Consider the following 23,666-nt stretch of genomic DNA (forward strand, 5'->3'; position numbering starts at 1 on the left):
CAGACTGTACAGGTCAGACCGGACGCCAGATTTCAGGTGACAAGAGTCCTAGTTAGGCATGGCTGAGTTAACTTGTGATTGGCCAGTGTCCAACAGGCAGAAGATCACTAAAAAAGAATCAAGGATCCCCACTGTTGTAGCCAAAGAGAACTTTGATCACAGCAGTGTCCAAAAAGTCTCTTGGGACTGTTTAAGATTAGTCCCTGTTTGTGGGGTAGCAAATGTCCTGAAGGATGCTGGCAGGATCCTGGCTGTAACCTGGGCTGGTGGATGGGTTGTGAGTTGTGACCTTGCCCATCAGGCGAGGACGCGGCCCGAGCCAGCTCGCCTGGTTGCGGGGTGCCACGCCGCCGGGGGTGGCAGGAAACACGTGGGGACGGGTCACCTGGGAGCGGCTCACCTGGGCGTACCTGGATGTTGGAGTCGGCGCGCTTCCGCGCCGGGCGGGCTGGCCCCGCCCCCTGACCAATAGCGGCGCGGAGGTCCACGGCCGTGGGCGAGGATTGGGCTGGCGGGCGCGGCGGCGGACGCGGATTGGGCGCGGGAGGGCGGGGGCGGGGCGGCGCGGCAAGCAGTTTAGGTGCTCGGCCTGCGGGCGGCGCTGAGCGCTCGGCTACGCGGGCGCGGCGCGGGCGGAAGTGGCGACGCTGGCGTCCCCGGAGGCTGCGGAGGGCGGCAGTGACGGCCCCGGCGCTGACGGCGGCGGCCCGGGGGGCGGCGTGGACGCCCGCGGCGCCGGCTGGGGCATCACCGCGGGCCTCGACCCCGAAATGGCGCTGCTGGCGGAGCACCTGCTGAGGCCCCTGCCTGCGGACAAGCAGATCGAGACGGGGCCCTTCCTGGAGGCGGTGTCCCACCTGCCGCCCTTCTTCGGTGAGCCGGGGTGAAAGGGGGAACTGGCCGGGAGCCCTGCCCCAGGGCGCTCCCAGATGCACCCGCTTCCTTCTTCTCTCAAACATCCCCAAACCAGACCTTCCGTGGACACCCCAAATCCTACTTCCCCAGGCACCAAAGATCCCCTTTTTCTGCAGGCACCCCAGATTTCCCCTATTCCAGACTGCTCCCAGATCCTCTCTCCCCAGAACGTGTCACATCTTCATTTTTTCCCGGACATCCCCAAATCCTCTGTCTCCCCAGACACTTCAGTCCATCAGATGCCCGCAGATCTCCACCCGCTTGTGTGCCCCAAACGTCCATCTCCCCACGAACACCCCTGCTCTACCAGATCCCCAGTTCTGCAGTCCTCCGTCTCCCCCAAAGCGTCCCACCGTCCCCCACCAACCAGGTCTTTTATCCTTCACCCATCCTCCCGTTCTTCCCCTTCTGAATGGCTCCCAACTCTCTCCCTTTAAAATGAACCCCTCATTTGATAAACCCCCTCTTTTCTGTAAATTCTCCCATCTTCTCCCTCGTGGGACGGTGTGAACCCGTCTTTTCCTCATAATTCCAAATCCAAGACCCCCACCCCCCACCCCCACTCCAGGGGCAGAAAGCCTGGCAAAGTGAGGAGGGGATTTTTGGAGATGGAAGTGCAAAACTCTAGGGACTCCTTCCTGCGGAGAACCACCTAAACTTTCCCCTCCGTTTGGAGCAGGGGTCGGGACCAGGGGACCTGCTTTGTGGGGTGACATCAGACACTGGGTGCTTTGGGGGGGGTCCAAAAGAAAAAGTCCCCTCCCCCATTTGTCATGCCCTGGGAGGTTGCAGGAACACTGGGAGGCGGCCCTAAACCAGTTGCAGACCCTCATTTCTCCCGTCCTCCAACCCAGCCCACACCCTGGATGGAAAATGGGAAACAGAAGACAGTAGGGCCCTGCCCTTTGCCTTGCTGGTCTCCAGTAAAGAATGCAACCTGAGCTCTGCTTTCTCGTCTTCCATGTGGGCTTTCCCCGAAACCCTGCCCTGCTGGTTTACTTGGTGGCCTGGCTGGAAGACACCGGTCCCCAGGGCAGAGTCCAGCAGAAACCTGCAGACTGACAGAACCTGATACTAACTTGGACTAAAGGGATGGTGGCACCCAGGGCAGCCACTCCCTTTCCCCCGGGGGGTCATCAGGGCTCCCGTGGGCAATAGTTGCTACAGTGCCGTGGGCTCTGGGGTGGTCGTGGCTACATGAAGTCACGTCCCTGTTCTCTTCCTCCACCCTTTGAGCCTCAGCGTCCTGTCTGTGAAATGCGCGTGCTGATCTCTGAGGCTAGCGACAAGGACTAAATGGGGTGGAGTGTGTAAGGTTCCGAGGCCTTTAAATGCCAAACACATCTTAGCTGTTGGGGGCGTGGTTGTGATACAAGTTCCTGAGTTCAGTTTTGGTTCCTTCACAGCATAGATGATTGATTAATGAGTGTTTGAGTGCCTTTGCTTGGTTTGTATGCTTCTCAGACCTGGGTCTTCTACTGTTGCGTCCCTGATACTCAGAACAACGTCTGGTGCACAGTAGGTGCTCAGTCAGCACTTAAATGTACAGAATATTGTCAATATCGGTATCTCCATGTTGAGATAATGCTAACTCTCCAGGCAGGAGCTTGGGAACTGTCTGATTTTAGCACTGAGGAACTGTTGGTTTTTGTGACGGGTTTTTCCCTCCTCTTTTAGTTCTAGGAACGTTTGCTCTGAATAAGGATTCAGAATCTGTTTAAGCTAGTCCTTCTCAACTCAAACAGTTTTGCCCCCTCAGGGGACAATGGGCAGTATCTGGAGACATTTTTGGTTGTCATACCCTGGGGGGGTGGAGGTGGGGTGAGGGGCTCAGGGAGATGGTACTGGCAGCTGGAAGTAAGGGATGCTGGTAAACACCCTCAGGGCATAACACAGTCCTGAACCACAAAGAACTGAGCCAGCCACAAATGTTAGCTGTCTCTCAAGGTGGAGAAACCCCCAAGGTAAGTTCTGTGGCCTTTTCCTCCTCCATCTTCGGCAAGGTTGTCCATCAGTTCTGCGTCCGCCTTCACTTGATGCAAGTATCGAGCCAGTTTTGCAGGAAAAGGGGTGGTGGTGGCTGGAGCCGGCGGTGAGCTGGTGCCTGGGTAGGAGAATGTTCCCTCCCCCTTCCCTGATCTCAAAAGACCCTTGTCTTTGCTGCGAACTGGTTGCTGTGGGCTGTCACATCTGTTGACAGAGCCTCCATTTATATAGAAGCCTCAGTGGATCGGCCCACAGAGGATAATTCTTAGCGCTGTTTGAAAAACTTGATGATCCGTTCTGAAGCATTAAGGCTTTTCTCGGGCGAGGGTTCCTCCCGAGGGTTAAAGTTTGGGGAGGATGCTCCCACCAGTGGCTCTCCCCTGGCACATGGGGGTTGATGGAGGTCGGCCCATCTGCCCTGAAACATGGGCTTTGTCCAGGTCTTGGGAATGTCTGGTCCCTTGGGTGATCTGAGATCTGGGTGCCGTGTGTGTCCCTGGCATGGAGCAGGTCTGAAGTTTGAACTCAAGAAGTCTGAATGGCATTGTGGCAGTTCCTTCCAAAGCAGGGTTTCTCCACCATGACACTGCTGACATTCAGGGCTGGGCCATTCTTTGGAGTGAGGGGGTGCTGTCCTGTGCTTTGTAAGATGTTCAGTGGCATCCCTGGCCTCTCTCTGCCAGATGCCAGCAGCATCCCATTTCTCCAAGTTGTAACAACCAAAAATACCCGCAGAGAAACAGAGTCACCCCCAGTTGAGAGCTTCCGCTTTTGATACGAATAGAGCAGAAGGCTAAGAGCAGTGTTTTTAAAAAGTATTTCTTCAAGGAAGATCTGTTTCTCAGAGGAAAAATTGATCAAGAAGAAATGATAAATTAAAAGTCTCCCTGCCTTTTTTTATTGAGCATTTACTCTGTGCTAAGTAAACTATGTAGATGAGCTCACTTAATCCTTTCAGGGCTTTTTGAGGCAGAGTTTTTTGTTGTTATTTTAAAAAAACTTAATTTATTTGGCTGCATTGGGCATGTGTGCCTAGTTGCTTCTCGGCCTACGGGACTTTAGTTCCAGGACCGGGGATTGAATCTGCGTCTTCGGCATTCAATATATAGTCAAAGTCACTCAGTTGTGTTGACTCTTCGCAACCCCATGGACTATATGGTCCATGGAATTCTCCAGGCTAGAATACTGGAGTGGGTTGCCACGCCCTCCTCCAGGGTGTCTTCCCAACCCAGGGATCAAACCCAGGTCTCCCGCATTGCAGGCGGATTCTTTACCAGCTGAGCCACAGGATTCTTATCCACTGGACCACCAGGAAACCACCGGACCACCAGGAAAGTCCCGTTTTTTTGTTTTTTTTTTTTTTTAAGAGAAATCAGTGGTGACATTTCAGACTATTTTCCTTTCAGACCCATTTGTCTCTTTAAGGGAAAAAGGATAAGCTGCCTTTTTTTTTTTTTTTAACCCAGCCATATAGCATAACCAGCTTCCCATGTCAACCATCATTTTCCAGACCTACTTAGAATTTTGTTGTTTGAATGTAGCGATAAACTATTTAACCAAGCCCCTGGTGTTGGATATTGACATTGTTTCTTTTTTTTCTCTAGTAAACCATGCTACAGTGAACATTCATATGTATATTTCTTTGCATACTTCTTTGGTTATTTCTAATTTTTTGAAGGGAAATTGCTGGGTCGAAGCAGGTGAAGGCTTTACATATGTTTAGCGCAATCACATTTCTTAATGCTTCATTGGGTGTGGTTTGGGACAGAATTGGTTGGGCTTGATGAATGCCGAATTCTTTTGGGCTGCAGGTTATGTGTGGTTCAGGGCACCTGTATCCTGGGCTCGTTCTTCTGTATCTCTGGTCTGAGTCTCCCAAGCTGGATAGGTTTTGCTGTGTCCACCTAGAGGTCAACAACCCTTTGTCCGTCTTCTTTCTCCACCTTGACCCAGTAATTGGATCTCACCTCTGATCAGTTTGCAGTTGATTTCTGTGAGGCCCTCCTCTCTCAGCTTTTACGGTTGATTACACAACCATTCCAGAGCATTTGCAATTGAAGGGTGGCAATGGAGGGAGAGAGAGAGGCGAAGGGAGAGACCTAGTTATCATTTAGTTTTGTCACTCTCTGTCTGAAAGCTGCAGTGGCTCCCTATTACCCCACCTTGAAATCCATCCTGTAGCCTTTCTGAATGGCTTGCAGCCCCAGAGATGGTACCATGACATCACTTGCTTCTGGCTCTATACCTGCATCAGAATTTCACTGCCTGGGGTACCACTGCTCTCTAGCCCATCACCTTCCTTTGACCTGGATGGGTTCCACTTATGCTAAAGCCACTTAAGGCAATGGGTTTTGCAATTAAAAAAAAAAAAATTTATTGAGTTATAGTTGCTTCCCAGGTGGTTCAGTGGTAAGGAATCTGCTTGTAATACAGGAGACACAGGTTCTATCCCTGGATCGGGAAGACCCCAGAAAAGGAAATGGCAACCCACTCCACTCCAGTATTTCTTGCCTGAGAAATGCCATGGACAGAGGAGCCTGGCAGGGTCCATAGGGTTGCAAAAGAGTCGGACATAACTGAGCCAGTAAACTATAACATAGTTGCTTTACGATGTTGTGTTAGCTCTGCTGTATTAGGAAGTGAATCAGCTATGTATGTAGATATATCCTCTCTTTCTTGGACCTCCCTCTCACTCTCCCACTTCCCCCACTCACCCCAACCCCGGTTTTGCAACTTTGAACTGAACCAGCCTGCCGACTCCTCTCTCATCCATTGGAGGTGTATTTGCAAGTAGGGAGTGAGGTCTTGTTAACCTTGAGAAGTGTCTCCTGTGTGTTGGTGAGACCCACTCGTGAGTTCACCTGGCCCAGATTAGAGCCAAGCAACACCTAAACAGAGGGCTGCCTCTGGCCCCGCTGTGTTAACCTGTTCATCTGTTGGCTGCTTGGGAGGCTTAGAGAGAAGTTGCTTTGAACCCGGGTTTATTGTTGGCTGAAGTCCCTGAATTGGAGTCTCTAGATAGATGGAAATTGGTTTCAGCAGAGCCAGCCTGAGCTTGAATGCCAGTTCCACGGTGTCCCAGCTGTGTGTCCTCACCCAGGAGCTTCCCCTCTCTGAGCCTGCAGCCCCGACTATAAAAGGGGGAAGCTAGGCCTCCCAAGGGGGCCAGTGGAGGCTAACTCCCCCAGATGATGTTGGCGTCCAATGTGAGAATCTCTCCACCTTTTTGCACAGGTGGGGCAGACAGCCTCCAAAAGCCTGAGAATCTGCACCTCTTGCCACCCTGCCCTTGGGCAACAAAGTTCTTGCAAAAAGAAGCTGCCTCGGGCTCTTGGTGACCAGCTGCCAAGCCTAGAGGCCAGCTGAGCGGCCTGGCTGCTAAAGCAACTCTCATTTATAACATCCAAAGGCCAGCGCAGAGCATGGACCAGTGGTGTCCACCACCCTTGTTCCTCTAGTGAGAAGGAGATCTTCTTGATCTTCTGGGTTCAGAAAAGTCCGGCCCTGAGGTCAAGGATGGAGGTCTGGCCTCTGCTCCTGGAGGAAAGAAGATGGAGAAGCCGGAGGGAAAAGACCCAGACATCCGCTCTGTCCCTGCGAGCTTGTCCAGCCCCCACCTCGTTCCTCATCTGTGGGGTGTCCGCTGCGTAGGGCTGGTTGCAGGAACAGTGCCCCATTGTGAATCATGTCCCAGGCCCCAGCAACGTTCCTGGCAGAGCATCGGTGCTCAGCCAATGGGTAACTTGAAAGGGAATGGAAAGAATGCGTAACAGCGGCTTTGTAAGGTATAATGCCTGACCCCATAGCTAGCGTAACCCGTGTTTTGAGTGACTTCCATGTGCTTCAGCATTGAACAAGCCGATCTCTCATTTCCAATCCTCCTCCTCACGACATTATGAGTTAGGAGGAATGGGCACCACTTTGCAGAAGAGGAGCCTGAGGTTCAGAGTGATGAAGGCATGTGACCAAGTCACTCAAGGAGGAACGGCTTTGTAGGGGGCCAGCCCTGCAAACGAGTCTTTCAGAGCAGAAAGGACCTTTTAGAGCTGTTGTGGGGGAGGGGAAATGCTGGCAGTTCCCGTCTGGCATTGACAGTGTGCTTATTTCAATGAGCTTGTTAGAATAGCAATGTTGAGTTCTAGCCTTAGGTTGCATTGTTTCAGTGTTAAAAGGGCCTGGATGGATGTTAACTGCTTGTGTTGCATTCTTACTGAGTTACTTGTATCAGGGCTCCCCCCGCCCAAATTGTTATTGTGTTAACTGTATCTGAGCCTTTACAAGTCCTTACAATGGATCAGCGCTCCCCAGGGTCCTATAAAACCTCTTCTCTCGCAGTTCCGTGGCCAGCTCACTTCCTCTGGCTCAGAAATGATTCATTTTCTGCACTGCTGTTATGCCACCTTCCTCTCACCACTCCCTGCTGAGATCTCAGACTGTAATGGTCAGGAGTGCGGGGTCCTTAGTTCATAACTGGAGTTCCTGCTGATTTTACCCATATCCACACCTTTCTCTACCTCTCTCTCCTCCCTGTCTTCATCTCTTTCTCTCTCTCTTTTTTGTTTTTTTGTCATGCCTGGGGGATCTTAGTTCCCCAGCTAAGGATCAAACCCAGGCCCTCAGCAGTGAAAGCACAGAATCCCAACCACTGGACCACGAGGGAATTCCCTTTTTGACATCTTAGTCATTGGAATCATTCTTTCCTGGATTTCTTTCCTAAAGAATGATGCTATAATGTATGATAATAATTATTATAATCATAAAGAATAACTTTAAAAAATTGAGGTAGAAATTATGCTAACCCTTTTATTTCTACAACCTCATTTAAGCCTTGCAACAGCTCTATAAGGTGGGGTCTGTTATTAACCTTATTTTACAAATGTGGAAATGGCGCTCATAGAGGTTAACTGATTTCTCCCAGGCCACACAGCAAGTAAGAGAATTCATTTTCCCATTTGCATTCCCAATTGCTGGCTGGTTTTTGCCAAAGGGGACAATTGGGGATAAAGAGAGTTGGCATGTCACGGGGCTGATTTTTATTTATTTTTATTTTTTTAATTTTAAAAATTATTCTAAAATTTCTTTTATTTATTTGGCTGCACTCCGTCTTAGTTGCAGCATACAGGATCTAGTTCCCTGACCAGGGATCAAACCTGGGCCCCCTGTATTGGGAGCACAGAGTCTTAGCCATTGGACCACCAGGGAAGTCCCAGGGGTGATTTTTTAAAGTACCATTTGGTAAACATTCTTTCCGCTTAGATAGAATTTGGAGTGGGAACTAGTTTTTGAAAGGTGGTCATCCTCGGGCTCTTATGCTTCAAAATAGGCCTAACTGTAGACTGAGACGTCACATGCACACCCCACATACCATCGGGTGAATAAATGATTCATCTCCATCAACTGTAATCTGAGTGCCTCCCATTATAATCCTTGTAACCTAGGATCTGTAAAGTTACTCTGTCCCATGTGGTTAACAGCGAAACCTTACTATCCAGCTATTGAAAAAAAAAAAATTGAATTTGAAATAGAACCTCCCCAAACCAGGCCCCTAGCACCCTGTTCTTCCTTTTTCAAATGAATATTTACAGGTTGGGCCCAGATTTCCCACACTGAACCACACAGGCTGAAAGTGAAGGTGTGCATCTGAAAAGCAGAATGCTTTTTGTTCTTGAGTGAAAATTATTCCTGAGATGAAGTGAGAGGGCGGGGGCGATTCGGTCACCTTGTGGCCCAGCGTTGGGAGCATCGCCTACTGGAAGAGAGGCTTGCCTGAAGAGGCAGGCATAGAGGGGGCAGCCTGGATGGAAATTTCCAAATATGTGCGGGGGCTTGCTCAGAGCACAACAGCAGGTGCTTTCCAACTACATGGAGGCCAGAGAAACAGGAAACGAATGTGATTCCGGGCGGCACGTGGGGACTGCTGGCTTATGGGGAGCTCTGCTCTCTGGACGACCTCAACCATTTGAACTATGGCAGAGACCTGGGCAGAACTGTCACAGTGGTCACAGAATGTTGCTGGGTGTCTGCTTCCTCTTATTTTGTCGGTGATGCTGACAGAGTTGGCTGTTTGTTCTCCCAGTATCTTGCAGAATCAAAGCACTGCCGAGAAAGCAAGAGGAATTTTTTAAAACTACACAAAGCTGGGGACTTTCCTGGCAGCCCTATGGCTAGGACCCCCCACTGCCACTGCAGCGGTCATAGGTTCCATCCCTGGTCAGGGAACTAAGGCCTCACATGCCACAGGGCACAGCCAAAAAAAAAGCGACCCACAAAACTACATGACGCTGTCCTAAAACCCTGGAAACATACCGTGTAGACCCATTTAGGGAACAGTTGAGCGGGCCTCTGATATCACTGGGTCACACCTTTATCATAATTCCTAGTTTTGATGATGGCCCTGTTTAGTACACTGCAAATGGCTTGCTGTACAAACGCAGGGACATTTGTCTTATGTTTGGATAAGTCCCACCCAGCATAGCTGAACTAGAGAGAAAGTTGGTGCATTCATCAAATTTGGTAGATGGAAAATATTTCACTGCTTATTTTTCATTATTGAGATTAAGTGTCTTTTAACTGTCCATTTTCTATAAGGAGGTTATTTCTTATTAATTTGTTAGAGCTCTTTACATATTAGGGATAACAGTCTTTGGTCTATGATATCTGTTACATGGGTCACCCCCTCTCCCAATCAGTTTGCTGTTTGGCTTTGATTGGTGATGGGATTTCCTCCCATGCCCACCCCATCCCATATAGAAGGTTTTTGGGTTTGTAATCAGACTTATTGGCCTTTTTGTTATGCCTTTTGGGTTGAGTGGCATGCTTGCGGCTGCTGCTGCTGCTAAGTCACTTCAGTCGTGTCCGACTCTGTGCGACCCCACAGTCGGTAGCCCACCAGGCTCCTCCGTCCCTGGGACTCTCCAGGCAAGAACACTGGCGTGGGGTGCCGTGGTCTTCTCCGAGTGGCATGCTTAGGAAAAGTCTAAACGAGAAGGGGCCATTTGCCACGTGTTCCAGGTGACCAAAGCTTGACTGTGTTTAGAATCCGTGACCCTTTATGAAGTAAGATGGTGGGATTGTACTTGATTTTTTTCTCTTGTTTTTGAGACGACTTCTTTTTACTCTGGATGTGAGACGATAAACTAGAAAGCCACCCAAGCACCCCCCCTTCTGGCAGGTTCCGTTTGTGCCGTTCTAAAGAGCCCACTGGCTGACAATAATGAAAAACAAGTTTGGGATAGCTGCAAAACAGGTATAACTAGAAAGGTAATTTTGAGGCAGGACTGTATTCTGTATGAAAGGTAAAACTGGGTAACCTGACCAGAAATGCATCGTGTCCAGAGCAGGGGCCGGCGTGAGTTTCAGCTCTTAGGCCACTGAGTGCTCAGGGGTCAAAATCATTTTCGGTTTTCCGGTCAGAATCCTCTCACTTTTGCCGAGCTCACACACACACAGATGGAAACGTTCTAGAAAGAAAGGCTAGAGGGGATGGTGATACCAGCCTTGGGTCTGGAATTGTGTGTGAGTGCCTGACTCTCACTGGGTGACCCCGCACCAGTCACGAGGCTTTTCACAGCCTGGTGGCGTCAGGCTAAGCCAAAGCAAACAGAAGCCCAGAGCCTTCCACAAGGCGTGTGGAGGCTGGCTTCAGGTCACCTGGAGTGCCTCCTGTTTGCCCAGCACCTTGGGGCTCTGGAAGGGGAGGGGCCTGAGCCCAGAGTGGTTAAGTCACTTGTCCAGAGTGACGCCAGAGCTGAGATCTGAACTCAGGACCAAGGCTGCGTAGCTCTACCCTGCTCCTCCTCTGGTCACAGGCGGTCCAGATGCTGCCAACCTGACTCCTGTGTGTGCTTCTATATGTACATACCACCCCCCTCTCCTGAGGGCCATCTCCCAGCCCTGCTTTGCCCCTCTCTCCTGCTCCCTTCCTGGCTCCAGAAGTCCATCCAGGCCCCACATCCCACCCCTCGTTGAGCAGAAGCCTGGTCTCTGCACGGTCCACAACCTGCAAGAACAGCTGCCTTGGGGCTGGCTCCTGCCAACCACGATGACCTCGGGCCCCACATGGCACGGTGTCAGAAGATGAGACAGATGTCCGGGGGTAGGGGGGACACTCAGAACCACACAGAAGCCATTTCCAGAGCCAGGGAAGCCAAATGTTACTCTCTGTGTCTCTAAAATGCCTGTTGACTGACCTGAGTCACTGTGAGAAGCTGGTAAGCCACCCACACGTGGCTGATGATCGCCAAACCCTGGTTCCACATCTCCACGCGGGATGGCGTTACTCGAAAATCAGCCCACAGTGGTAATCAAATCATGGCCAGGCTCTGAGCCCTGACTTGGCATGCACACTGCCTCCCCCACCTCCACCCCCCGTCACAGCAGCCGCACAGGGACGGTCCCTTTACAGACGGGGAAACCGAGGCCAAGCCCCTTCCCGTAGCCTCTGCCATCTTAGCCGGGTGGGTCCTTAGACCCGTGCATTGGGTCAGTCTGCCCTACAAGAATGTGGCTAGAAAAAGAACGGTGGGGTGCCTCTAGATTCGTTTCCCACTCTCTGCCCCCTTGTTCATGCCACTTGCTGGGGTCCGGCTTCATGCCAGCCGCGGGGGTGGGGAGCAGAGCAGGGGACAAAGACCACCTGGTCTCTGCCCTCTCAGAGCTCAGGGGGAGGTGGACGGAAAACAGACTTACACGTGGAACCATAGTGATGGTAGCAGTGCAGTGAACTTGGAGGAAAAGTGGAAGGAAGAAGTCCAACTTTTATGAGCAGGAAAAAAAAAGCCTGACATTCTCTTCCAGTATTTTATATGAAAAATTTCAAACATGTAACCAAATTGAAAGAATTTCACAGCAGCTATTCATGTACCCACCATCTAGATTCTACCATTTATATCTGACTGTCCACCTCTCTGTCCATCTGTCAACCCGCCTCATGTCTTTGGACAGCATATATTTTTGAAAGACAAGGAGGTGAAGCCATGGTCATGCCTTTAAAAGAGTTTTGCCAGTCCCCAGAAAGCCCATCCATGGCACCTGCCTGGCCCCTGTGAGACTCAGAATTGGCGACCCTTGGCTACACAGTCAAGAGGGAAAGAGTCACTAGTGGTGGAGAGTATTTTTTGGCCACTCCGCTTGGCATGTGGGATCTTTGTTCCCTGACCAGGGATTGAACCCGCGCCCTGGGCAGTGAAAGCACTGAGCCCTAACCACTGGACCATAGGAAGTTGTCTGCATTAGTACTGCGCGTCGTCATGCTTCGGGGGAGTCGTGGTAAGTGTCCCGGCGGAGGACGCGGTGCAGGACTAGCAAACTGCACAGGCTTCCCAGGTTGGCCTCGCAGGATGAGGCCAGTGATACGTCAGGGAGGATGAAACGGTGGGTGGAGTCATTACCTCATTAACGCCCTTGGCAGGATCTGGTGGGACGGGATGTCTGCAGCCTCACCTGGCACCTCAGAGCAGCTCCTGCAGCCATCCGGGAAGGGAGATGTGAGCCCACAGGAGTGGGGGAGAGGCTGGCGAGCTGAGAGGAAGGTTTTTCCATTCAGCCTGAGGATCTTGTACCCAGGAGCCTGCAGTTGGGCCACGCGGCTGCTCGGGCCCCAAGGGGGCCTCAGTTGGGCGTCAGGAGAGTAGAGGTGGCCAGGGGCGCAGGCCATGTGTTTCCACTCAGCGGAGGCCCTGGAGGACCTGGTGACTTCCAAGCCTGGGTGACGTTTGCTGAAGCGCGGAGCCTAGTCGTGTCCCAAAGTCATAAAGATGGTCAGAGTTCATTGACTGAGAGGGCTGCTGCGCCGGGCACTCTGCTAAATGTGTTCAGTGTGTGGGTTTCAATCCCCACCACAACCCTGTGAAATAAGTACAGGTGGCACGGTGGTAAAGAGCCCACCTGCCAGTGCAGGAGATGTAAGAGACACAGGTTCGATCCCTGGGCCAGGAAGATCCCCTGGAGGAGGGCATGGCAACCCACTCCAGGAGAATTCTTGCCTGGAGAACCCCAGGGACAGAGGCGCCTGGCGGGCTACAGCCCATAGGGTGGCCAAGAGTCAGACACGACTGAAGCGACTTAGTACGCACGCACGCTGCCCCATTTGCCATGTGAGGAAACTAAGTTACACGGCGCCCAGGCAGGAGACTTGCTCACCTGGATTCAAACCCAATCTGTCTGGGTTCCTACCTGACCTCCTTTCTATGGGGTTTGGGGCTTTTTCATATAAAACATCCAGTGCTGTTTCCTCAATGCACCTCTCTTAACAGATGCAGTTAGAATGTTCCAGATGGCTGGCCAGGTGTGCCGGGTCACCTTGGGTGGAATTCAGCCCACAGGTGGCCCTCTTCCAGTCCTCTGGCCCCGTGCAGCGCCCGAAGCCCCTGCCTGGCCTGCGGACAAGGGGAAGCTGGCGGGGGGGGGGGGTGTTTCCCTGCCATGGGTTTTGGTACCCACTTGTGGCCTGCTCAGGTGTCTTTGCCCCCTGGGCTCTGTATTAAGGATGCTCAGAGGTGGCACGGAAGCACAGCTGAAATCAGGCTCTGAGGCTGAAGTCCTTGTTGAGTCTGCTCAAGAGAGACCTGGCCCTTCCCTGTCTGTTCCCTCTGAGCCCAGCCCTCAGCAGGGAGCTCTGACCCGTGGGCTGTCTCTGGTCCCCCTGACAGGCTGCTGGGGGGGTTGTCACAGAGGCAGGAAAGGAGGAGAAACAAGCCATAGGCTGCTTCTATTTCCCTGGGAGCCCTGAGTTCCAGGCACTGCCAGTTTCTTGGTCCACATTTCATGACCTCCAAGGCGCCACCTATTTTAAGGTGCTCTGTTGTTTTGGGAACAACCAAGGAAGGAACACTGCCTCCAAGGGAGAGCATTTGGATGTCAGAGACGAACAAAGTATGTGTCTCGGAAGTGGGTGATTTCAAGTCATCCTAGTAGCAGCTCCCACCACTTCTGTTGGCCCACTTGCTAGATGGGAAAACTGAGGCTCAGGGAGCAGAAGGGACGCTCCCAAGCCCCGACTGCCAGTGTCTGCAGAGCAGGTATGCAGCCCCAGTTCATTTAGCTCTATTAAGTGACGGGGGTCCCCCTGCAGGTGGGTTCTCCCAGGCTCCTATGCAGTCTCAGGACCGGGGGGCCTCTGGGTCACCAGCTCACTTCTGCCTTAGAAGTTGGTGAATGAGAAGGTTATCTTTCATAAATCTGGCCCCTCTTCTCCCACGGACTAAGATTTCTTGAGCTGTGTCCTGGACAGCTGGTTTGTTAGCGGCCATCCGCCTTGTCAGCTGAGATGGTTTCTCAGAGTGTTAGTTTTGCGAGATGCTCTACACTGTACTGTCCAATATGGTAGCCACTGGCCACATGTGGCTATTACATTTAAATGAATGAAAGTTAATAAAATTACAAATTGAGTGCCTCGATCACACCACATTTGAAGTGCTCAGTAGTCACATGGGCCCATATTAGATGGTGCAGGTATAAAACTTTTTATCCTAGGATGAGAGGGTGCTATGGAAAAAATATTTGCCCCTTAGAGAATCTGGTTGTATTTTAAAGGCTCTGACAAGTCCTGCAGTAAGAAACCGGTCTCACTTGGAACCCAGAACTCCAAATTTACTTGCCCACGAACCGTTTTAACACCTACAAATAGTTCTTTCCTTAAACACATCAAATGACCTTTCCTCCTGTTCCATGGCAGTCCTGAATATCACCCTTGTTGGGATTCTAACATCTCTCTTCTTGTTTTGTCCGCAGATTGCCTCGGCTCCCCAGTGTTTACTCCCATCAAAGCGGACATAAGTGGCAACATCACCGTATGTACTTGGCCTGGCAGCCCCAGTGCCCAGATCAGGACTCTAATCCCACCCTGGTTACCACTGCCCTGCTACCCACTGCAAGTTCCCCAGGCTAAGGAACAGAAGGAGACGTGGAAAACAGGCCTGGCTCCCAGTTCCTCTGACTCAAGGCTCCAGGTTCTTGGTTCTCCTTGCAGTCATGCCATCCAGTCACAGCCAAACTATGATTCACAGTCTGGAGGGTTGACCTGAGAAGGAACTGGCTGGTACTTGGATTCACTCCACCAAACAAAAAATAAAACTCCAAGGTCCACAGTTGCACTGACCCAGCCCTTTCCTTCCTCAATCCTTAGAGCTCCTGATGGCATCCCCCAACCACTGACCCTCCCTCAGCAAGGACCCACCATGAGGCCGGTGCTGTGTCATTATCCCCATTTTACAGACAGGGAAACCGAGGCCCAGAGCTGTTGAGGGACTTACAGCAAGGAAGTGGCAGAGGTGGGATTCACATCCAAACTTGCTGCCTCTGACTCGGGAGCCTTCTTCCTGTTGGACATCTCTGAATCCTAAGGACCTACTTGTGTTTGTCCACAGAAGCGAAACTTCAGATACTTGGGGTTCAAGGTGCTGTCAGTAGTGGCTGGAGAATGTGGACTCTGGGGTCTGGTCAGGGCTGGAACCCGTTCTCACCTGCACCAGCTGTGTGACCCTAAGCACATCACTTCGCCTCTCTGAGCCCGCTTCCTCATCTGTAAATTGGCACTACGGCAGGCACGTCAGGGTCGCTGTGGGGATTAGAGAAGGCTGTGGCTGTAAAGCGCCGTGTGCATCCAGTGAATGCAGACGGCCCTGGGGATTATTACTGTCACGACCAGCCCCCACTGCCGGTCTTGGCACCTGTGGGCGGGACAGCGAGGCTCTGGTGGGGTGGCATCTGTGGAGGCACCCTTCCCCAGGGGAAAACCCTGTGTGCTCTGTTCCAGAAAATCAAAGCTGTCTATGACACCAACCCGACCAAGTTCCGGACCCTGCAGAACATCCTGGAGGTGGAGAAGGAGATGTACGGGGCCGAGTGGCCCAAAGTGGGGGCCACGCTGGCACTGATGTGGCTGAAGAGGTGATGGGCTTGGGTGGTGGGGTGTTTGTGTGAGCGGGGGGCTAGGGGACCTGCCTTGCAGAGGATGGACAGCCAATCCCGCCACTACCCCAGGGCGTCTGCTCTGACGGGGCGGACGGGCACTTGGTCTTCCACATAGGCGCTCTCCTTGTGCAGTGCTACTTAGAGACAGAGAAAAAGCACCCTGGGGGCCAAGTTCTGCCTCATGGTGACACTTCCTTGCTGGTTCCAGTCTCACCAGAGGCGTAACAAACCCACGGATACTCCGGCCGCTGTGCTAAGCTCTTTATAGACACCTGATCATATTTTATGGGCTGTGAGTTAGGTATGATCATCCCCATATATCCCCATGTCCTAGAGGAGGATGCTGGTGGCTTCTGGGGGCCAATTCATGGGCTCAGGGCACAGGGCCAGGGCTGGGACAGAGTGGCTGAGCTCTGCAGTTGTACAGGTTGCGCACTGCACAAAGACGTCCTGTCTACAGCCAGCCAGTCACATCACGCACATGGCAGATTTGTATATTATGACAGCTTATTGACAGAACCGCAGCATCTAGAGGAAAAAGAACTCTAATTCACATAAATTCGACCTGTGGGCTGGGGGCAGGGCACCCCGATATGGGATTTGAACTCGGATAGTCTCACCCTAGAGTTAGTTGACAGTGCCTGTGACCACGTCACGTACTGTCCTCGTGGCACATACTTGGACCCGCATATAGTCATTCCATCTTAAAGGTGAAGCCACTGAGGCTCAGAGAGGCCAGGCAGCTCGCTTGCTGAGCTCATGCTGCTCTCTGCCAGTTCCCGGATTCCCTCAGCTATGCAGACTCCAGAATCCCTGGCTGCAGCTACGAAGCCAGGGACCCATTCTCTGCCCCACTGATGTTCCCAACATTGCCCCTTCTCTGGGGCCTGGAGGCAGGAGCCAGGGAAGTCGCACTTTCCCTGGATCCCCATCCCCAGAAGCTAATCCTCACCCACACTCTGTGCACTTCTTTGGTGAAATGGAACAGGAAGAGTCTGCTCCCTGGAGGATGTGGCCAGTGTGGGCATCAGTGGGTAGGTAGGCTGTAACTAACACCCTTATAGCTTATTTTATGACTTGTCCACACTGAGCTGCCCTACTCTTGTCTGTCAGCCGAGAGTCACACACCTGGAATGAGGAATGCCCCTGGGTCCATCCACTGGCAGGTTCTGTAGGTTTCTCAGGAAGAGCCAGGCAGAGAGTGACGTCCAGGTCAGGAAGTAGGTTGTTTGTGTCCAGAGGAGACATGGGCAGAGCCTGGTGACTAGGAGAGCAGATCCTGGTGGATGTCAACAAGTCAAGCACATAATGAGCACCTGCTGTGTTCTGTGCCTGGTGCTGGATGCGTGGGATGCTGCTTGAAGAGGCAGGGTCCCTCTTAGGGTATGACCGGCCAGCCGAGGCAGGGGGTCAGGCTGTGGGGCAGGTCGTGACAGCAGGATATCAGAACTTGGAGCAGAGAGAAATCAGGGGGCGCTTCCTGGAGGTGGGTTACCAATTAGCATCTCCAAGTCTGAGCAGCAGGGTCCCAGAAGGAAGAGGCCTTGCAGGGGTGGGAGGGCAGGAGAGGTACAGAGTATCCACCCCTCCAGGAGGATCTGGTCCAGCCAGGGCCCTGGATGCCAGGGGGGAGCAGGGAAAGATGAGGTGGAATTGGGCAAGGATGAATTCCAGCCCCCTTGGGGGTCCTGGGAAGCCACAGAGGGGCATCAGCAACGGGGTAAAATGGGACTTGACAAAGACTCACTCCAGCTCTGGGCAGCGGGGGGATCATAAAGGCTGGGAGAAGCAGGGGCTCTGGAGAGGGGGCCAGTCAGGACAGGGCTGGGACTAGACCCTGAGCGTGGTTCACTCGCCAGGCTGATCCCCAGTGATTGAGGGTTGGGATCCAAGCATGGAGGAGTTCTTCACTTCACAGGTGATAAAGCTGAACTTTATCCTTTCAGTCCTTGGGCCAAGCATTTCTGCCCCAAAAAGCCCCCAAACGAATCCCCACCCCCTTGCAGGGAGGGAGCAGAGGAGCCCAGTTAGGGAGTGAGACAGGCTTTCGCTGTCTTAAGATATGAGACTGAGGCTTTTGGAGTACCTCTGTATTACCCTCCGTGAAGTGGGCAGATTGTGCTGAGCTCAGTCTCACCGGACGGACCAAGGGGAGCAGATGAGATGATATGGAATAAAGGTCTGGCACTGATCTGATTCTAAACTTGGTGGTCTTTCCATGACCCACACCCTGCTCCTGGCTCTTGGAGCATCATCCTACCTCAGAGGAAGGGCTCAAGTGGCCGCTGGAGGATGTGGACCACGGCACAGGCAGGGATGGGAGCGGGGAGCCCACAGGATCAGACTCGCTCGTGTTCTCAGCGTGGCCCTGGTCTGTGGTCCCTGAGCCCTTTGAGGACCAGAGCTGGGCCTTCAGCCCTATATTGACTGGCTTCGTCCCTCAAGCACAGATGGCCACGTGGCCACAGAAATGGGCAGAGCGCGTCCAGACCCTGCCCTCTGTAGACTTCACAGCCCAGCAGAGGCCACGGCCGGGGTCAGCGCCAGGCCTGGTGTAGACGAGGTACTTGGGACACGTGAGGTGATCCCCTGGCCGGGGGGGAGGGTCACGTTACCCAGAAGCTCGTGTAGACATGACAGCTCAGTGTTCCGGGGTCACGGGAAGTACTTTATTCAGGGTACATCCGGGTCAGGATACATCCGGGTTTCTGTGCCGTGGGTGGGCGGGGCCGGCAGGAGCGTGCTGGGCCCTGACGCACCCTTTCCCTTCCGGCTGCAGAGGCCTGCGCTTCATCCAGGTCTTCCTCCAGAGCATCTGCGACGGCGAGCGGGACGAGAACCACCCCAACCTCATCCGTGTCAACGCCACCAAGGCCTATGAGATGGCCCTCAAGAAGTACCACGGCTGGATTGTGCAGAAGATCTTCCAGGTGAGCCGCCCCGCGGGCGCAGAGGGACCCCTGGCTTGTGGGGTTCGCCCTCCGCCCCGCGCTCCGTCGCTGTGGCCCCCCTGCCCCGTGTCCGCGCTGCCCACCCCGGGCTCAGGAAGGGCTCTCCTCCGTCTGTCTGGGTGAGGCTGGTGCGATGAGAGGCCTTTGCTGCGCGGTGGGCACTTTCCTAAGTGCTCTGTGGCGGTTGTGATGAGGGGCCCGATTGGGAGACCATGAGAAGACCCAGGGCAGAGACGAGGCCCTTAGGTTGACGGTGGGCTGACCTTACTGGCCCCTTGGATTCAGCTGGGACCCTGGCACTGGAGGGGGGTGGGGAGGGGAGGAAGGGCCCCTGTGCCCACCCACGGGGTTGTCTGCTGAAGGGATATCTGCTCACGAGGCTCTTGGTGACTTGTGTTGGCGTGATGGTGACCACAAGCCTTCGGCACCAGCCCGGCAATGGGAGAAGCCCACCGGAGAGGCGTCGAGAGCCCACGGGTGCACTGCACGCTGTCCTGGCCGCCCTTTCTCCTACAGTAGCGCCCCCTGCTCGCCCATCCTCTCTGCGGAAAGAATGGGGCTCTGAGGGCGGGTCTCTCTCCCGCGTGGCTCAGGTCATGGGCAGGCAGGGTCAGGCGTCAACTGAATCCAGGCAGGAAATATGGCTCCTGTGGGCCGTCCGCCCTGGCAAGGCTGGGGACAGCACCCATCCCGGGCAGGGACTGCAAGAGCCCTGCCCCCCTGCCGCCCACAGAGCCTTGCCCCCTGTGAAGGCCTCACGACCACCACTATAACTGGGTGCCTTGAATGCCTAGCTCAAGGCAGGCTGCCCGTGGAGGGTCACTTTCAGGAGAGGCCCTGTCCTTGTCTCCATTTCACAGATGAGGAAACTGATGCCCCAGACGTCTGTTAAGTATCTTGCTAGAGGTCCCACAGTAAGAAATTCCTGAGCCAGGATTCCTGAGCTTCAGTATCCTCATCTTGCAAATAGACATAAAATAGGCCTTGCCTCACAGGCTTATTATGAAGAGTCTATGTATTATTCTGTGTACAGTGCTTGGCATGTTGAAGCTATTTCTATTTTGATTTTTTTTTTAATTGGAGGATAATTGCTTTACAGTGGTGTGTTGGTTTCTGCTGTACAAGGTGAATCAGACATGAAAGTGAAAGTTGCTCAGTTGTGTCCGACTCTTTGCAACCCCATGGACTATATAGTCCATGGAATTCTCCAGGCCAGAATACTGGAGTGGGTAGCCTTTTCCTTTTCCAGGGACCCTCCCAACCCAGGGACCGAACCCAGGTCTCTCACATTGCAGGCTGATTCTTTACCAGCTGAGCCACAAGGGAAGCCCAAGAATACTTTAGTGGGTAGCCTATCCCTTCGCCTGTGGATCTTCCTAACCCAGGAATTGAACTGGGGTCTCCTGCATTGCAGGCGGATTCTTTACCAACTGAGCTATCAGGGAAGCCAAATCAGATATAAGTATACATATATACCCTCCCTCTTGAGCCTCCCTCTTGAGCCTCCCTCCCTCCGGGGCACCCCCCCATTTTGATTTTTAATGATAATGTTATTATTTGTAATTTCCTCACCTTCTCAAACTTGTAGGCTAAGCCTTTTTATCCGGTTGCATTGTTTTCCTTCTGGCTCGGAAATTCTACGAATTTCTGGTTCTCTGTGCTTTTCAAGTTGTCAGGGAAGCCCTGAAATTTAGGGAAGTGTCGCCCCCTGAAGGTCAAAAGAGGAACAGCACAGATTCGCCATCCTCTCCCCGCCCCGCCCCTCAGTTAGTGGGTCTCAGGAGGAAGCCTTTCACCTTCTCCAGAGCAGGGAACCCACCGGAGGGAAGAGGTCCTTCCTCGCAGAGCACCTATTGTGTGCCTGGTGCTGTGCTCAGCACTTGACCTCAATCCTGACAAGAGCAACCCAGTTGGGTGGGTGCCATTGTTATCCCCATTTTACAGATGAGGAAACTGAGGCTCAGAGAGGCTAAGTAACTTGCTCAAGGCTCACCGCTAGTCGGCAGTAAAAGCTGGAATTTGAAGCCAGGTCTGTCTGTCCCCAGAGCTTCCTGCTGTCCCTCACCTGGTAGAAAAGGACACACACACAACCCCCCGCCACCGCCACACTTGGCCTTTCCCGTTCAGTGCCATGAGTGACACAGACCTGCCCAGTGCGGACCTTGGGGGCGTTCCCTCCCAGAACCTGACCAGTGGCTGGGCTCCCCCTCCTCTAACGCTGTGCCAACCCCTGTCACCCGTCTCAAGGCAGCGCTGTATGCGGCCCCCTATAAGTCCGACTTCCTCAAAGCGCTCTCCAAGGGCCAGAATGTGACAGAGGAGGAATGCCTGGAGAAGATCCGCCTCTTCCTGGTCAATTACACGGCCACCATCGACGTCATCTACGAGATGTACACCAGGATGAACGCCGAGCTCAACTACAAGGTGTAGGCCAGCTCCACAGTGGGTACTCCGGACGGCACACCCCCGGACCGCAGACCCCTTGCAGGAACAGGCAAACCCGAATCACTGTGAATCTGGCTGGCCAGCTGCCCCTGCCCGTGGCATGCCCCCAGAGCAGCCTTGAGTCGGGCCAGGGCCCACAGGGGGCCGGCCCTGGTCTTTTAAAAGTCACGTTTGGGATCTGTCCTCCTGGAGCAATAAATAACGTCACACTTCCGAATCTCCTTTGAATTTCATGACAGCACAGACTGACTTTATGCCTTCATTTCAGTGTGGTAAAAATCAATTAATATTTCTAATAAATCAAGTCCTAGGGTTTTTTGGTCCCCTCCGGCCCCCATTCGGAGCATGACTCTGGGGGAAGTGGTGTTAGATCCGTCTCTTTGAAAATAGGCACGTGTCTTTCTGAGGAGCTAGCTGAAGGATGTTTTGAGTGTTTTAAGGACCATGAGGGGGTTTGATCTGAAATTATACAGGGCCCCTCTTGTGGGATTGTTTTTCTTTTTAAAGCAAACTGGTGTGTGTGCTCATGTGGTTTGCACAGCCGAACCTCCAGCACTGTCATTAGGGCCCTCTCTTACTGTCTTGCCAGACAGTGTTTTTTATAGCTGAAACCAACCAGCAAGCCTTTGATGACCAAGGGAAGGCTTATTTTAAAGCTATCAGACACAAATAACCGACCGTAGATGACTGCATTTGCATTCTTCTACATAATTACCTTCTTCAGGGACAGCCTTTCCAACCTAAGCAACTACCTACCATGTGTATTCTTTTGAGGGGGAGAGGATGAACCCACGAACACGCCTTACTGCCTTAACTGTCCTTCCTGGCTCTAAAAAGAATTGTCTTTTTAATGTGTCGGGATGACCAAAGCAACCCACAAAGAATTGATGTATGTTTAAAAACCCAATGAGGAACAATTGGTGATTTTTATGCAGAAACTAAATAATCCTTAATAAATAAATCTCTATTTTGGAATCACATTGGTGTGCTGTTTTGATTCTTGATTTTTTTTTTCTTGTTCTTTCTGGATCAAAGGATACAACTGGGGACCAGCCAAGGACTTGCTTTTTAGTCTCTGGGTCCTATTTTCTGGTTTTGAAAAATAGAACTGGCTGCCACGTTGAGAAACTGACATGTCCCAGAAAAATCTTTATTTCTAGCTTCTTAGAGAAATCAAACTGCCTGGCTGGAAATGAGAGATGACTGCCCCCTTGGCTGGATGGGGCGATTGGGTGAATATACTTTCACTTTGCCTCAGTCTCCACCAATCCCTATTGCCTCCCCAACCCTGTAACCATTGGTTATTTGCACTTTTTCATGGGCAGGTGCTTTTTCTGGTGCTACGGTTAAATGTGGAGGAAAATATTTTACTTCATTCCTGCTCCTGCATAACACACAGTCTAGTGGGCAAGATGGACCAGTAAATCAGCAGAGGTAATACAGAGTGGTCAGCGCCCAGAGGGAGCCTGAGTCCACATATTGGGGTGCACACTGAACCTTGATGGAAAAGTTGGGGTTGTGAGGATCTCAGTAGAGGAGGAAGAGGGGACACTCCAGTTCATAGGCAATGTCCTTTTGGCTTGACCCAGAGCAGGCTATGTGTATGTGAGACATCATGCCACTGAGGAATTTGAGCTTGACTCTGAAAACTGTGGAACATCTTCAGAGGTCTTCTGCACGATCAGCCGGATATCCAGGTTGGAAGGTTCCCTCTGATATGGCCCAGGGTTAGAAGTCTAAACTAAGTTTTTTGCTGTCTCTGATTTCATGATGTTTCCTAACATCGCTGATAGGAAGAATGCCACTGATCTTTCTAAGCTCTACGTGCTTTTTAGGACTTTTCCCTTTGAATATAAAATTCTGCCAACAAATTTTTAAAATTCTGTGTGTGTGTGTGTGTATATATATATATATATATTTATATATATATATATATATTTTAGAAAGAGCTTTTTGGGACCTCCCTCGCAGTCCAGTGGTTAAGATCTCACTTTCTAATGCAGGGAGTGCAGGTTCGATCCCTGGTTGGGGAGCTAAGATCCAGCATACCTCATGGCCAAAAAACCAAAACATAAAACAGAAGCAATATTGTAACAGATTTTCAATAAAGGCTTTAAGAATGGTCCACATTAAAAAAAAAAAAAAAGGTTTTCTGCATGTTTCCAACATAATATAGTGACACCAGGAAGGCATTTCTTTGTGGAAGGTCAGAATTTTCCCAGGACAGCCTTTATTCCTGGTACCTGCCTGGCCCCAGGAGCACTTTGGGATTGTGACCCCAGAGATGAAGTCAGCAGTGCATCTATGCCTTCTCATGTCATCCTTGTCAGGGTGGGACTCACTTCTGCCTGGGGCAGGGAGGAAGGAACACACACTGAGCACCAGCTGTATACCAGGCCCTACACAAGTACTTTGTATACATCATTTCACAAGTGCCCTGACGTGGGCATCAGAAGC

General features: G+C 52.2%; 1 protein-coding gene across 2 annotated transcripts; it reads left to right on the top strand.

Annotated features, from left to right (window-relative positions):
- Nucleotides 1-609: 609 nt before the first annotated feature.
- On the top strand, nucleotides 610-22,189 carry LOC120871176 (glycolipid transfer protein). 2 transcript variants are annotated; one of them, XM_040250911.1, is made up of 5 exons: nucleotides 610-873; nucleotides 14,632-14,690; nucleotides 15,656-15,789; nucleotides 18,593-18,743; nucleotides 21,012-22,189. In XM_040250911.1, exons 1-5 carry the CDS (start codon nucleotides 771-773, stop codon nucleotides 21,192-21,194), a joined length of 630 nt encoding a protein of 209 aa, XP_040106845.1. In that variant the 5' UTR covers nucleotides 610-770; the 3' UTR covers nucleotides 21,195-22,189. The 2 variants fall into 2 exon arrangements, with proteins under 2 accessions (XP_040106845.1, XP_040106846.1); XM_040250912.1 differs by lacking the exon at nucleotides 21,012-22,189 and adding an exon at nucleotides 19,625-19,817.
- The last annotated feature ends 1,477 nt before the right edge of the window (nucleotides 22,190-23,666 follow it).

Source organism: Oryx dammah, unplaced genomic scaffold (assembly GCF_014754425.2).
Source record: "Oryx dammah isolate SB20612 unplaced genomic scaffold, SCBI_Odam_1.1 HiC_scaffold_12, whole genome shotgun sequence".
NCBI classification, from domain to species: Eukaryota; Metazoa; Chordata; class Mammalia; order Artiodactyla; family Bovidae; genus Oryx; species Oryx dammah.

Excerpts from the sequence above, each read along its gene's own strand:
- LOC120871176 (XM_040250911.1), top strand. The coding sequence starts at position 771 with ATGGCGCTGCTGGCGGAGCACCTGCTGAGGCCCCTGCCTGCGGACAAG. Across the intron at positions 874-14,631 it reads CCACCTGCCGCCCTTCTTCG|ATTGCCTCGGCTCCCCAGTG; the intron begins GTGAGCCGGGGT and ends TTTTGTCCGCAG. Across the intron at positions 15,790-18,592 it reads GCACTGATGTGGCTGAAGAG|AGGCCTGCGCTTCATCCAGG; the intron begins GTGATGGGCTTG and ends TTCCGGCTGCAG.